The sequence below is a fragment of the Ahaetulla prasina genome, chromosome 2, assembly GCF_028640845.1.
Source record: "Ahaetulla prasina isolate Xishuangbanna chromosome 2, ASM2864084v1, whole genome shotgun sequence".
In the NCBI taxonomy this organism is placed as follows: Eukaryota; Metazoa; Chordata; class Lepidosauria; order Squamata; family Colubridae; genus Ahaetulla; species Ahaetulla prasina.
In genome coordinates this window covers 72,625,230-72,640,171 of record NC_080540.1, presented here as the reverse complement: position 1 = coordinate 72,640,171, position 14,942 = coordinate 72,625,230, and the positions used below count along the sequence as shown (strand labels likewise).

The window sequence follows — 14,942 nt, the reverse complement described above, 5'->3', positions numbered from 1 at the left end:
GCATCAGGGTTGAGTTTGGTCTTGGGTGGCTGGGGTGGGTGTGGCCAGGGTGGGTCTGGCCAGCTCAATGGCACTCGTGTTGTGGGCACCTGTGTCAGCCCAAGCACTCTGTCAGCAAAACGGGCTCCCGAGCTCTCAAGCTCCGTTTTCAGCTGCAATGGCCTCCTGCAACCTTCAGCCAGCAAAAACACCGAAAATGCCTTGAGTTTGACACCCCTGTTCTAGAAGAATTATACTTACACTTATGTCTTTGAAAAGATGAACTTGGTCGTACTCAATATTATGAGTCATGAAATAGTCAGTCACTGATGAAAGGAGGGTCATTTCAGGAAGAGAGAAAATGTCCATAAATTGTTTAATTGATGGACCCTACTCAGAAAAACAAAATATTATTACTATTAAAAAAAAGATGTTGAATTGTAGACAACAAAAGGTGATGTTATTAAAGATAAATGCTCTCCCTTGTAAAATTAATATATAAATATCACATTATTTTTTACAGCAGAGCAAAAGATATTCTTGGCTTTGTTATTCATGTAGAATCAGCCCCTGCAGCATTCCATTCATAAATAAGAATTTAAATAAGCCATGCTTATCAAAGTCTCATACAGTTAGATAACGCAAGAATGAGATGTTTTTGATCATACAATACTGGAAACTTGACACACATTTTTCTATTAGAAATATAAAATACTTTCAAAACTATTTTTTCTTTCAGCAAAACTAAGGACTGATCTAAAGAATATGTGATTTCTGTCTGCTTTAAACTGTTAGTTCATCTTTTTATATTTGGGAATAATTAGAAATAGCCAACTGCATACATGAATAGCATAAAGAAGAAACTATATCAAGTTCCATGAATTAATTGCCCAGAAAGCTCATTCATTAAAGTCTATAAGATTAAACTATGTTCCCTGTCATTAAACTCCAAACTCCAAAGCTAATTTTGGATCCAGCAAATTTTGGTTATTAGGGTTATTTGCACTGCTTTTTGCATCTGTTCCAGCAATAACTAATTTTAATGCCATAATATTTATGTCTAATGCATTATAGCCCTTTCATAAGTAAATTAACCAATAACTATGAAACAGTACAATATTATACATATCCAGAAAACTCTTTACTAAATTGTAGAAAACATTTAAATGCCTGCAATGTTAGTTCCCAGCCTCCGTATTCAAGGTTGAAAGGTTAAAATAATTACAGTACAAAAAAGCATCTTCCCAGGATTTTTTCCTTTTGCTATTGAAAATAATTTTAAATGATCTTAGAACTAGCATTGTGCAAGAAATGAAAAACACATTTGGATTGGAATGCAGAAAAAAATCAGCTCCTTCAAAATATTCCACCAACCTTTCCTGTTGGCTGTTTTCCAATGGAGCAAAAATAGCTCAACTTTTCCATGTTTCAGTGGAACAAAACTTAAAACATGTTGAGCTCTGGCCAGAGAACACAGTGAGAATTTGAAAAAATCAAACAAAAACACCTTGCATTTTACTTTTCACCTTTCAAGGACAAGAATAGGTAAGGTAATTAGTTCTTTCTGACTTCTATAATTCTATCATCATATCTAGCCATTCAACTAACAGAAAAATTGGCCAATGGATTTTTTTTAAAAAAAATTAAATATTAAAATATAAAGCATTTTAAAATCTAAATGGTAAAATATAAATTAGAATATAAAGCATTTGAAACAGCAACTAGTTAGTTAGAAATGATATAAAAATCCAGAATTCTTTGGATTTTCAAGAGAGTGTGTTCAAATAAACCCTGGGTCGCTCTTTAGCTGGGAGAGAGAAACTATCAGACAAATGTCACAAAGCAACTAGATAAGAATTTTTGGTAAATACTAGAATGAAACTAGATGATTGTTCTGTCAACTGAGAGAAAGTTTCTTCTTATGTCCTCTATGATTTAAATCCCAGGCTTCTTTTTCCTGCCTTTCCCATGCTTAACAGATATCGTGCTTTATGTTTCTCAGGCTGAGCTGCTGATATAACTGACATGCTTGCTTTAGGAAACTCTAGCTCTCTACTTCATTCCCACATTCAGTCAGCACATTAACAAGACAAAAGAACTAATGCCATCACAGTTATATTTTTTCCCAAGCAAAAAGACGCTGCTAATTGAGAAAATAAACATACCAGTCAGCCAGTCAGCCAACCAGCCACATTCCAATAGTTTTAATCTTGAGACAGTTATAGCAAACTTTCTGAACTCAGAATAAACTTGGCGTTTTCAAAAATGTCAGTTTCTTGTTTTATGATTTTTTACTGGGTTGCTTCCCCACCCCCCGCCCCACCCCACCAAGTTCTAGCCTCACCAATCCAGCTATAGCAGGGATGTCCAAACCTGAAGAGTGGTGGACTTCAACTCCCAGAATTCCCCAGCCAGCATGAGCTATAAATATGAGCAAGTTGCTGGCTGGGGAATTCTGGGAGTTGAAGTCCACCACTCTTCAAGGGGCCAAGTTTGGACATCCCTGAGCTATAGGATCACTCATATTGAAAGTGCATAAATGCTCAATTTACTAATACAGTGATTTGCTTAGTTAGTTGAACTTTGGGGGGAAGAGGGATATGCACAGTTTTACAATGTAAGCCGCCCTGAGTCTTCGGAGAAGGGCGGGATATAAATTCAAATTAAAAAAAAAAAAACAATCACTAGTCACTTGGTTTGCTGGATTTTGAAATGTTTATGGCTTTGTTCCTGAGCTGTCTGCATGACTGCTTTTTGCCTTTCATTTAGGTGCCCAATGATTCATTTAATTCATTTAATAACTGAATACATATGGATAAATGAATTCATGAACATTTAAATTTTATTCAATGTTTTCATTTTATTTTATTAAAATTAAATGTTTTAATGTTTCTAACTATTGTTTTTGTGATACTGTAAGCCACCCAGAGTCACTTTCCAGTGACATGGCGTCATATAAATTTAATAAATAAATAAAATCCATGTTTTCCCACTTGTACTGAAAGCCAAATATTAGTTACATTGGCAGCTGTATATCCAATTTGCAGATAGCTATCAAAGCCTGGCTTGGCTTTTTCTTTTCAAATATGATTGTCTGCAAATCCCTGAACGTATCAAAGAAAAATAGGGAAATAAGAAATCTGTGTGCTTCATGCAGCTTAATAAAAAAACAAATTAACCAACAAAATGTTACATTCCAGCCATTATTCTTTTCACAAAGTACATCCATATAAAATACCATATCATCCTACGATTTATATACTTTTATAACACACAATTTAACATTCTGTAATGATAAAACATTTGAGCAAGCAAACATTAAAATTACTTTTTGACAAAGCTTTTGTCATGTAATCATCTTGCCTTTTTCATGGTGTTTTACAAGAGCACTTCAGATTATTATCTTGCATTTGGACATTTCCATATTGTTTCTATTATACATAGTCCTCTACATACAACCATTCATTTAGTTTGAAGTTACACCATCACTGAAAAAGTGACTTATGGCTTTTTTTCACACTTATGACCATTGCAGCATTATATGGTAATGTGATCAAAATTTGGTTGCTTGGCAGCTGGCATTTATTTATGATGGTTGCAGTGTCTTGGGATTATGTGATCACTTTTGCAACCTCCTCATAAATGGAGAACTGAGATTCATTTAATAACTGTGTTACTAACTTAACTGCAGTGAGTCACTTAACAACTATGGCTAAAATTGTCATGAAATACTTGATAAACTAAAAAAATATGGGATAGGCAGCATCACCACCAGATGGATTTCTAACTGGCTGACAAACTGCACTCAGTGAGTAGTCCTTAATGGTACTACATCTACGTGGAGGGATGTAAACAGTGGGGTACCACAAGGTTCTGTTTTAGGCTTAGCATTCCTCAATAAATGACTTAGATGGGGGAACAGAAGGGGAACTCATCAAATTCATGCATAACAGCTAACACCCCAGAAGACAAGCTCAGTATCCAAAAAGATCTTGATAGACTTGAACAATGGCTCCTATCCAACAACATAATATTTAATGTGGAGAAAAGCAAGGTTTTACACCTATGCAGGAAGAAAACCAAAGGTACAAGTACAGATCAGGTGTAACCTGACTCAAAAACTGTAATTGTGAGGGATCTTGGAGTCCTAGTGGTCAGTCACTTAAACATGAGCCAGCAGTGTATGGCAGCAGCAGAAAAAGCTAATATAATCTTTGGTTGTATAAACAGAGGCATAGACTCAAATCACATGAAGTAGTTAGTATCGCTTTATAAATCTTTAGTAAGACCACACGTGGAATACTGCATCCAGTTTTAGTCACATTAAAAAAGATGTTGAGACTTTGGAAAAAAATGCAGAGAAGAGCAACTAAGATGTTTAAGAGCCTGGAGACTAAAACATATGAAGAATGGTTGCAGAAATTGGGTACGGCCAGTCTAGAGAAAAGAAGGACTAGGGTTGATAGCAGTTTTCCGGTATTTGAGGGGCTGCCACAAAGAAGAGGGAGTCAACTTATTTTCCAAAGCACCAGAAGGCAAGAGAAGATATAATGGATGGAAACTAATCAAAGAGACAAGCAACCTGGAACTAAGGAGAAACTTCCTAACAGTGAGGACAATTAACCAGCAAAACCACTGGCCTTCAGAAGTTGTAGGGGCTTCATCACTGGAGGTTTTTAAGAAAAAAATGGACAGCTACCTGTCTGAAATGGTCTCTGCTTGAGCAGAGGTGTTGGATTAGAAAGGGGTCACCAACGTTTCGGACCTCAGGGACCACTAAATTCATAATTTTAAATCCCGGGGACCACTAACATGATTTTTTAAAAAAAATAAATAGTATTTAGTGCAATATAAAAATTGCAAATAATTTTTCTGCGGACCATCAAAATTTTCTCGCAGACCACCTATGGTCCACGGACCACCAGTTGGTGACCACTGGATTAGAAGACCTCCAAGGACCCTTCCAGCTCTATTCTGATTGATTGAAAATGGGGTAATATAAACTTAACAATTGTCTTACTTAGCAACAGAAATTTTGGCTCGATTGTGATTATAGATTGAGGATTACCTGTATTTTATCTAGCTTTCTTTTTTTTCCAGGAAGGAGGAAGGGAGGGGGAAGAAGGAAGGCTGTACAATATATTTTATAACATCATAAGCTCTCTGCTCAGAAGCATTTATTTTGAATTAAACAATAAAAGCTGTGGCTCTTTAATCTATGGACATCTCTTTGTGTATACAGAATATCATATACACAGTGCAACCCCAAAACTTGGCAAGTCAGAATACTATTTATAAAGGGTGGATCCAGTTAAAACACGGAGAAATTCTGATGATACTGGGTGATTTCCAAGTTCTGGTTCATAGACCAAATGATCACATGTGCCTAAAGATAGTCCAAGGACAACAGGAGTATGTGTTATTTTATTAACAGCAAGAAATTAAAAAGTAATTCATTAGTCCGACTTTACACATTTGAACTAAATACAAAAATCAATGAGCCAGTGAAAGAGTTAACTGAATTATTTTGGATGTATTCGTTGTAAAAATAAAAACTTCCTATATTATATTAAATTAAAACTGATATTATATGAAAAGGAAAAAAAGATATTCCATATAGAAGAGATAACCACGTTACTTTGCCATTGACAATAAATGCTATATAGTTTGTTGTCTTCCGACTACTTTTTCAACCCACAATAGAATGAGGCAGATAAATAAAACTGTTACTATTACTTTATTCCCATTATTGAGTAGTGCTACCACTCATTATACTAATGAACCTAAACAATAAAACTGAAAAAAAATGATGTCAGTGAAGCTGCGCATAATACATAAACCTGGCTTCTCTGTATTTATAAATCTTCAATGGAAGAAACAATACAAAGACTTAATCCTAGATTAAATGCTTGAAAGCCACAATGGCAGCAGAGCATTTATGTGGCTATTCTATGATCATGATCATTTTCAAAAGGAATAAACAAAACACAAAAACATGGGCTTTTAGGTCAGATTTTTCATATTTACAGTGAAGCAACAATTATCTTTTGTGAGCCTAGATTATTTAAGGAAAAAAAAACACTTTACTGAAGTCTGTGTTACAAAATACAAAATACTCACTGTAAACAATACATGACTGTTATTGATGTACCTTTGTACAAACTGTAGGGAACTAATAACCATTGTTTACTCTAGAAAGAAATGAACAGATAGAACTTCAAAACATTGACTTGGTGGATTTTTTAAAAAAAAATTAGTTAAATATGTTTGTAGGTACTATTCCTGGTACTACCTTTTACAATACGAGGAAGATATCATTAACATTATTCCTATTGAATTTCTGGTCTGGTAAGATGATCTGATTAAATTTTCAGCATTTAATTCATTTAAATCTAATAAATTCTCAGTAAAGTGAATTTACTTTACCTTGCCATAAAAATCACTCATCTGATATAATGGGATATGTTGGGTTCCACCATACATTTCAATAACTTCTTCATCAGGCACTGGGTTTAGTCCCCTAAAAACAAATTACAATAATTCAGTCAAGAAAATATTAAAACTTAGTAAACAAATAAGCTCATCTTATCCAAAAATATTTAGATGGTTTGCTTTTTAAGAGAGTTGTATTATCCTATTCAAAAGCATCTCAAAAGAAGGCATTGCCAAGAAAGCATGCAGGTTCACGAAATTTCATTTATTTATTTTATTTATTTATTTTGTCACAACATTATATACAGGAACATATATTGAAAGGAAACAATAGGACAGGAAGGGTAGGCACTTTTGTGCACTTATGCACGCCCCTTATAGTCCTCTTAGGAATGGGGTGAGGTCAATGGTAGACAGTTTTTTGTTAAAGCTTTTGGGAGTTGGAGAGGAGACCACAGAGTCAGGTAGTGTATTCCAAGCATTAACAACTCTGTTAGTGAAGTCATATTTTCTGCAATCAAGATTAAAACGGTTAACATTAAGTTTGAATCTATTGTTTGCTCTTGTATTATTGCTATTGAAGCTGAAGTAGTCTTTAACAGGAAGGACATTGCAATAGATGATTCTGTGTCTTGTCGGAGTCGGCGGAGTTCTAAATTTTCTAATCCCAGAATTTCAAGTCTGGTGGAATAAGGTATTTTGTTGTTTAGAGAGGAGCGGAGAACTCTTCTTGTAAAATATTTCTGGACTCGTTCAATTGTATTAATGTCAGAGATGTGGTATGGGTTCCAGACAGATGAGCTGTATTCAAGAATGGGTCTGGCAAATATTTTGAATGCTCTGGTTAGTAGTGTAGAATTTTTGGAAAAGAAGCTACACAGAATTAGGTTTACAACTCTTAGAGCCTTTTTTGCTATATAGTTGCAGTGGGCTTCGGCACTTAGATCATTTGATATGAAAACTCCAAGGTCCTTAACAGGGTGGGGGTCATCTGTAAGATAATGTCCATTAAGTTTGTACTTAGTGTTTGGGTTCTTTTTTTCCAATATGTAAGACTGAGCATTTGCTGGTTGAGATTTGGAGTTGCCAAGTTTTAGACCAATCGGATACAAAATCAAGGTCTTTTTGAAGGGTAGTAGTATTGCTGGTGGTGTTAAATAGTTTGACATCGTCAGCAAAGAGAATACAATAACTTGAGATATGGTCACAGAGATCATTTATGTATAGTATGAAGAGCATTGGTTCAAGAAATCTCAAGAGCAGGGGTGAAATCCAGCAGGTTCTGACAGGTTCTGGAGAACCAGTAGTGGAAATTTTGAGTAGTTTGGAGAACTGGCAAATGCCATTTCTGGCTGGCCACAGAGTGGGGTGGGAATGGAGAGTTTGCAGTATCCTTCCCTTGCCACGCCCACCAAGCCACACCAAGCCCTGCTCACAGAATCAATAGTAAAAAATTTGGATTTCACCACCGCTCAAGATGCTGAGAAGAATTGATTCAGAGAAGAATTTATCTTTATGGGCAATGAATCTGAAGAGAAGTTGTGCAAGTGAATTGACATAATTTGGCTCTTATCAAGATATTAATGAAGACTAGTGGCAAACATTTTGTTTAAAATTCATTGCTGTTCCACTGACCTAAGTGACTTTCTAATATTATTGTTACTTGAACTCAGGTTTCTAAAGAAAAGGAAACAGCCAATATAAGAGAGCCAGAAATTTAAATATTCCATGATTATAAGAAAAGTTGCCTATAAAGAAAATGTCTCCAAAATATGCAAAGAACTACATAAGATAAGGTTATAAGAGAAAAGGGGATTTAATTTTTCTATACTGAGTTAATTTTTAACCAAAGCACAAAAGCAGATTAATAGGGCAACATTTAGTTGAAGAAGCAGAAGAGTATTACTCAAATGCAGCTGCATAGCAAATATTGCTTCCTTAAATCATGACTTTTTATTTCTCCTTTGTTCAAAGTTAGTCTAATTAGTGTTTCTTAAACTTTTTTCTCTTCCCATTTTTTAAACATCATGGTGGATCCTAAAAGAGTTTTTATTTATATAATCAATATTTAAAAGATTAAAATTTCAGATGGACTCATTTTGCTGCCATGATTGTTTGAAGCAATTTCAATATTGTATTATTTTTTAATATAGGCTGGAAAATAATTTTGATTTCACAGACCTCTTGGAGAGTATTGGCACAGCCCCAAGGGTCCTAGGACCACATTTTTAAGAAACCCTGATCTAGACCTTATCTGTTGTGTCTCGCCCGCTTTCACCGCAGCCGGGGCCTTCTTATCTGCTTCCGAATGCTGAGGAATGTCCTAGTATGCCTCCCGGCCCCAGCCCTGGCTCCATGCCCAGACAGGCTGAGGAGGAAGAAGTACCTCCAGCCCCCAGCTCTGGCTCCATGCCCAGGCAAACGGAGCAACTAGACCCCTCCCCCTCCTCCACAGCATGTGAGCCTGAGGAGGGTCAATTACCAACAGCTGCGGACTGGAGTGACCCTCGCTTCAGAAGAATTGATAGGTGGCGGCGATAGAAGGAAGGGAGGGGCAGGCCTGGATAAGTGCTGAGTCATGGAGCCACACCCCATGACCTATATAAAGGATCTGCTTTCTGGCATTCTCTGAGTCAGGCAAAGTCTAACATATCTTGCTGAAGTCACTTTCTGGTCTCCTGCCTGCCTTGAGAACTTTGCTAGGACTTTGGCAGAGCTGCAGAGGCACGCCTGATTCGGATTTCCCTGACCCGGTCGTCAGCGGAGGAGTGGGACACGACATTATCAATCTTCTGCTTTTCACAGCATTTCCAAAGTAAAAGCTAACATGGATTGCAATGCTGTAAGCCGATTAAGTTTTGAAAATTCTTCTGCATCCTGCAGCAACATTTTAAAAACTAACATTCACTTTGAAGCTCAATGGTCTATACCAGTGATGGCTAACCTTTTTGCTGTCGCATGCCAAAGGCAGGGGGAGTGTGCATGTGTCTACACCCATAATTCAATGTGCCCCACCCCATGTGCATGTGTGCGTGACCCCCCTGCACTCCCCCCGCTTTTGGCACGCGGTGGCATGGTGGACCTGGTAGACCCGTTTTTCACCCTCCCAGGCTTCAGAGGCTTTCTAGGAGCCTGGGGAGGGCAAAAACGGCCTTCTCCACTTCCTCAGACGCCCTCCAGAGGCAGGAAACAGCCTGTTTCCCGACTTCCGGTGGGCCCGGAAGGCCCAAAAATCAGGTGGCCGGCACACGCATGTGTGCTGGAGCTGAGCTAGGCAACCTCGCATGCCCACAGATATGGCTTGCATGCCACATGTGGTATCCGTGCCATAGGTTTGCCATCACAGGTCTATACTTTTGATAGAACTCTTGATTTTTTAAGAGAGCCAAATTGTTGCAGTGGCTTAAGTAAAGGCCGGAATAGGAACAGGGAGACCCAGGTTCTAGCCCTTCCTTAAGCATGGAAATTGCTGGATAACTCCAGGCCAGTCTCAGCCCTTGACTAGCAAATCAAACTGAATCTTAAAGAAAGTATGAGAAACTACTTCTGAAAAAACATTGCCAAGAAAACTGCACAGCTTATACTTGTCATCACCAGGAGTCATGTTTGACTCAAAGAATAACAAAAACATTTTTTTTATTTCCCATGCAAACTGAGTTGTAATATGATAGCAATTAATCTCCTAATATTTGTATTAATATTTGTAAATTTGTTCCAATATGCCCAACATTGTAGTCATTGATCCTTTAATTTGGCACAGTACGGTTTCCTCTGAAGCTGATTTCAGAAAGACTTGCTAGGACACTCAGACTTCAGCAACTCAAGACATTTCTCTGGAGCAAGTAAACAGTCTTGTGTCATCACCCGTGACCCATATTTGCTTCTGATTTCTATGTTAAATGTTGCATAAAGAACAGCTGCTTCTATGAAGGTCAACAGCTACAGAAAGTGCATGTAATTTTGCTAAACTCACTGATAGGCAGTGCCCAATTGAACATAGTGGAAAGCATCAATCTTCATCAGAAGGCTCTAAAAGAAAGTAGACATTTATTGGGTAAATATTTTGTACTTTTACCTGGAAGAATTTAATGTTACAAGAAGAACAAACAAAACTATTCTTCACAAGGCAATGCATGTAAAGCTACATTGGCAGATACAAATATGAGGCATATGATGTTGGAGCCCCCTTGGTTGTTGTTTTTGTTTATGTCTGTGCAGAGACACTATTATACACTATTTCTACTTCCACTGAAGAAAGAAAAGGACAGAAGGATTTTTATTCAAATAGAAGCTCCACACTCTTATTAGTTTTGCAGAGAGAGGTACATTTCTAGCCCATCAATAGGCAACATTGCATAATTTCAGGGATCAGTTTTATTTCTGCAGTAAGACAAATTGGGATTCCCAAAGCTGTCATACTGACACATTCTACTTTAAATTATCTAAGAAGGAAAGATCCATTTTTCCCCCCATGGTGATGCTCAGATGTTATTTTTTGAAACTTCTACTATTTTATCTTGCCAGATGAGAGCATTTTATTCATCAATTGTTGTGACAATGTCTTTTTCTAAGATCAGTTCAGGGGTGGGTTCTACTTACCTTTACTACTGGTTTGCATTGTGCCCATGCGCATGCGCAGAAGACTTTTGACGATGTTTGGGTCAGTGGGCGGAGCCTCCCGCCAATTTTACTACCGGTTCTATAGAACCAGTCCCAATCGGGGGCAACCCACCACTGGATCAGTTGCAGTGCTTAAATTTTTAGCTCGTCACATCCTATCCTACTTCTAACTTTCAGGAAAATGTTTTTTTTTTAATGCTCTACAGTCAGCAAAAATTAAGGATTTGTTAGTGTTGTAATTATTCCCTACTGGAAACAAAAATAATGCTGGCAAAGGACAAAATAAGATGATAAAGTACCTTAACATTGTTTACAGAGATCATTGCAATTGTGCCTGCAAAACGCTGAAAAAAGGCTTTCCTAACATCCTTCCCATATTATTCAAGCCACTTTGGGCCTTATTAGCATCAAGTTCCTCTTTCTTTTTGGAAAAAAATAACACATGCTAAATGTAGCTGCAAAGTTTAGAAAATCTTAAGCTATATGCAAAAATATTCCACCGCAGACTTTATTTAACTGATTTTTAGATTGTCCTAACATGTAACTATGGAGAAAGAAGTTCTTTATAGGTAGCCCAAGGATTATGATCACTTGTTCAGTTATGTATTGGCACTGAACAAAGAAAACTTATGACCGATCTGCAAAGTTGTGCAATTATAATGTTGCAGTGACCTCTGCTCACATGATTGTGATAGAAATTCTGGTCCTAAATTGCTGTTGTAATTTAAGGATGACTGTTTCGCTGTGTATATGTATAATATGTAAACCCACATGCATGCATACACCATTATTAATTCATTTCTTCAAGAATGGCTGTAACTTAACAAACTAATCAGATAACCAGAAAATGTTGGATAACCATTTGTCTGAAATGGTGTAGGGTTTCCTGCCTGGGCAGGGGGTTGGACTAGAAGGCCTCCAAGGTCCCTTCCAACTCTGTTGTTGTTGTTGCTATTATTATTATTATTATTATTATTATTATTATTATTATTATTATTATTATTATTATTATTATTACTTCAATGTTTCCAGTTTCCACATGGACCCAAATGATGTTACTAAATACTGTGAAAGACCAAATGAAAACACGTTCACCTGTTCACTCACCTTGTGCACATCATAATGAAGCCCTCTTATGGCAAAACCAGGAATGTATTCGTATTTCCTGAGTCCCTCTGGGTACTACAAAACATTTCATTAGAAAGAATGAGTATATTCTTCCAACCTGGGATACATGCTATGTTTTGTTTATTTAAAAACTGGTAGAAATCTCGACAAGCAGCAAACTGTATAGAATATAGTTTTAGAACAGGATTATGATGAGCCATTAAACTTTTTGGGCAACTGCAGAGGGAGAAGAGAAGAAAAGTATAGAGAAGATGGAGAAACCTGGTCTTTTTTTTTAAGAGCACGGGTGGGCTCCAAAAATTTTAGCAAGGGGTTCTCTGCCTGGTTGCTGGGTGGGTGTGGCCTAGTTGGCCTCATGCACCACAACCGGGGAGGGGGGCGTTTTTGCCCTCCCCGGCCTCCGGAGACTTTCCTTTAGCCTCCAGGAGGGCGAAAACAGCCTCCCCAGGCTCTTGAGGCCCTCTGGAAGCCAGAAATGGGCCTGTTTCTGGCCTTCCCAAACTTCCGGTAGACCCATTTTTTGCCCTCCCTGAGCCTCTGCGCATGCCTTGCACTTACCTGCATCCACAACGGGCTGCGTGGGGACTCCTGGGAGGAGAGGGAGCGGGGTGGACCAGCCAGGAGTGGGATTTGGGAGTTCTCCAAACTGCACAGAATCTTAGCTAGAGGTTCTCCCGAACCCCTGCAAACTCCAAGCAGCCCACCCCTGCTTAAGAGTAGAAATGTGAACTTTCCTCTGAGGGGTGATTTTATTTGTCTTTGACATGAACTTGTATATGTTATATTCTTTGTCAGACATATTGTACATCATTATCTTATTTATGAAAATAGGGTATTTAAGCCATTCATAATTGGAACATTGAAATGGCATATAAACCCCTATTTACAGGAAGTAATTGGCAGACTATTTTTAGCTTTGGTTTTAGCAGAGCCAATGATTGTGGTGGATTATGGATTCATCTTTCAGAGAAACAGAGGCCTTGGGATTGCCCAGAGTGCTCCTTACAGACTTTTCCCATGGTTGGGCCATGTGGCTCAGACTGGTAAGACAGTCTGTTATTAACACAGCTGCCTGCAATTACTGCAGGTTCTAGTCCCACCAGGCCCAAGGTTGACTCAGCCTTCCATCCTTTATAAGGTAGGTAAAATGAGGACCCAGATTGTTGGGGGCAATAAGTTGACTTTGTATATAAATATACAAATAGGATGAAGACTATTGCTGGCATAGTGTAAGCCACCCTGAGTCTTCGGAGAAGGGCAAATAAATAAATGCAAATTAAAAAAAAAAAGTAGAAGTTTCTGTCAGGTTTTAGAACTCTGGATATTGGGAAAGGCCACTTTCCCCAAGCCGTAATCAGAGCCTTTCATAAGGATGCTGGATTTGCCCAATAAGAAACAAAGAGAAAGTAACAAATTAATTGTGAGATATCATTTCAAGGGATTAAATATTAATATTTTCAATTTTCTAGTAGCACTTAATAGAATTTTTCTTGAGTAAGTGAATGATGAGTTTTTATACATCAGATTATAAATATAAGACCATGGGAAGAAGAGTTTTAGAGAAACTGACAAGGTATTGTGTAAAGGAAAGTGTGTATGTGTACACACACACAATATGTATGTGTGTTTGTGTGTTTGTTTATTTATTTCTGGTATCACTTAAGGGACTTTTGTTGATTAAAATTGAAAGATGAGAGTTTATTATTTGCCAGTAGAAAAGGGACAAAGATAATTTTGGTTAAAAATTAGAGAAGATATCAAGCTATTGAAAATGTTTATGCTTGATGAAAGGGAAAGTTATTTCTTTCCATATTTCTTTTTCCCCCCTTTTTTTATATTTTTCCCATCCCCTCTTTTCCCCTTTATTTACTTTTTTTGTTTATATTTTCCTTGGTTTGTATTATTTTTTATCTTTGTAATTTTAAATGTCAATAAAATGATTATAATAAAAAAGGAAAGGCATATAAACTCTATAATTTAATTTAATTTAATTTAATTTAATTTAATTTAATTTAAAAAGTCATGTAGAGGCTGAGCAAGGCATAGAGAAAAGTGGTTCACCTGTTTTTTAACAGGTGAAAAGAATTAGGGAAACTTTTATTGCTTTAAGCCTTTTTCACCAATATAAATGGTAATGCCATATCTCAGTAGAATGTGGAAGCTAACAGAAGTCAGAATCTAGAAACACAAACAAGTTATGGAATGTAGAGGAAGAAAAAGTACTTGTCTTAAAACCACTTCCACGCCATGCTGCCCCAATCTATTACAGATCAAGCCTCACACAAGAAGAGATGATGAAAATTGCAAACTTACCTTATACTGATCAATTAGGATATCTCTGGCAGCGTTGAATATCATTGAATGTAGTAAGTTTGAATATTGTGCCAACGTATAATCATAATCAAAGCCATAGATCTCAACATCTCCCAAGCTAATCTCATTATTTGCATAGATAGCTGCGGGGTTAAGAAGATTGCAAACTCCTGGTGGAAGCAGATCTGGAACAAGACAATAAAAATATAGGTATTTCTTTGATCCAAGATGGTGCACAACAGGAATACTGTTCATGTGTAAAAAAAAGGGGTGGGGAATGGGCAAGGGGTGGGGTGAAATATTCCTCTTTTTTTCATTATAACTGGGTATTCAAGACTATTGACATTTTCTTTCAAAACAGATGGTCCAAAAATAAATATTTCAACTAATTCAAGCATTTCATTATCAAAAAGAATGACTAAAACAAAAGATTATTGTTGTAAACCAAAAAGGATCAGCTCAAATTCTGT

General features: G+C 37.1%; 1 protein-coding gene across 1 annotated transcript in view; it reads right to left on the bottom strand.

Moving 5' to 3' along the window:
* NT5DC2 (5'-nucleotidase domain containing 2) overlaps positions 1-14,942 on the bottom strand; it is a 41,744-nt gene that overhangs the window by 19,732 nt on the left and 7,070 nt on the right. The window contains exons 2-6 of the mRNA XM_058173999.1: positions 14,473-14,657; positions 12,139-12,213; positions 10,385-10,440; positions 6,406-6,499; positions 241-369 (exon numbers count right to left, since the gene is read on the bottom strand). Coding sequence (XP_058029982.1) covers positions 241-369; positions 6,406-6,499; positions 10,385-10,440; positions 12,139-12,213; positions 14,473-14,657 — 539 coding nt within the window. The remainder of the gene's footprint in view (positions 1-240; positions 370-6,405; positions 6,500-10,384; positions 10,441-12,138; positions 12,214-14,472; positions 14,658-14,942) is intronic.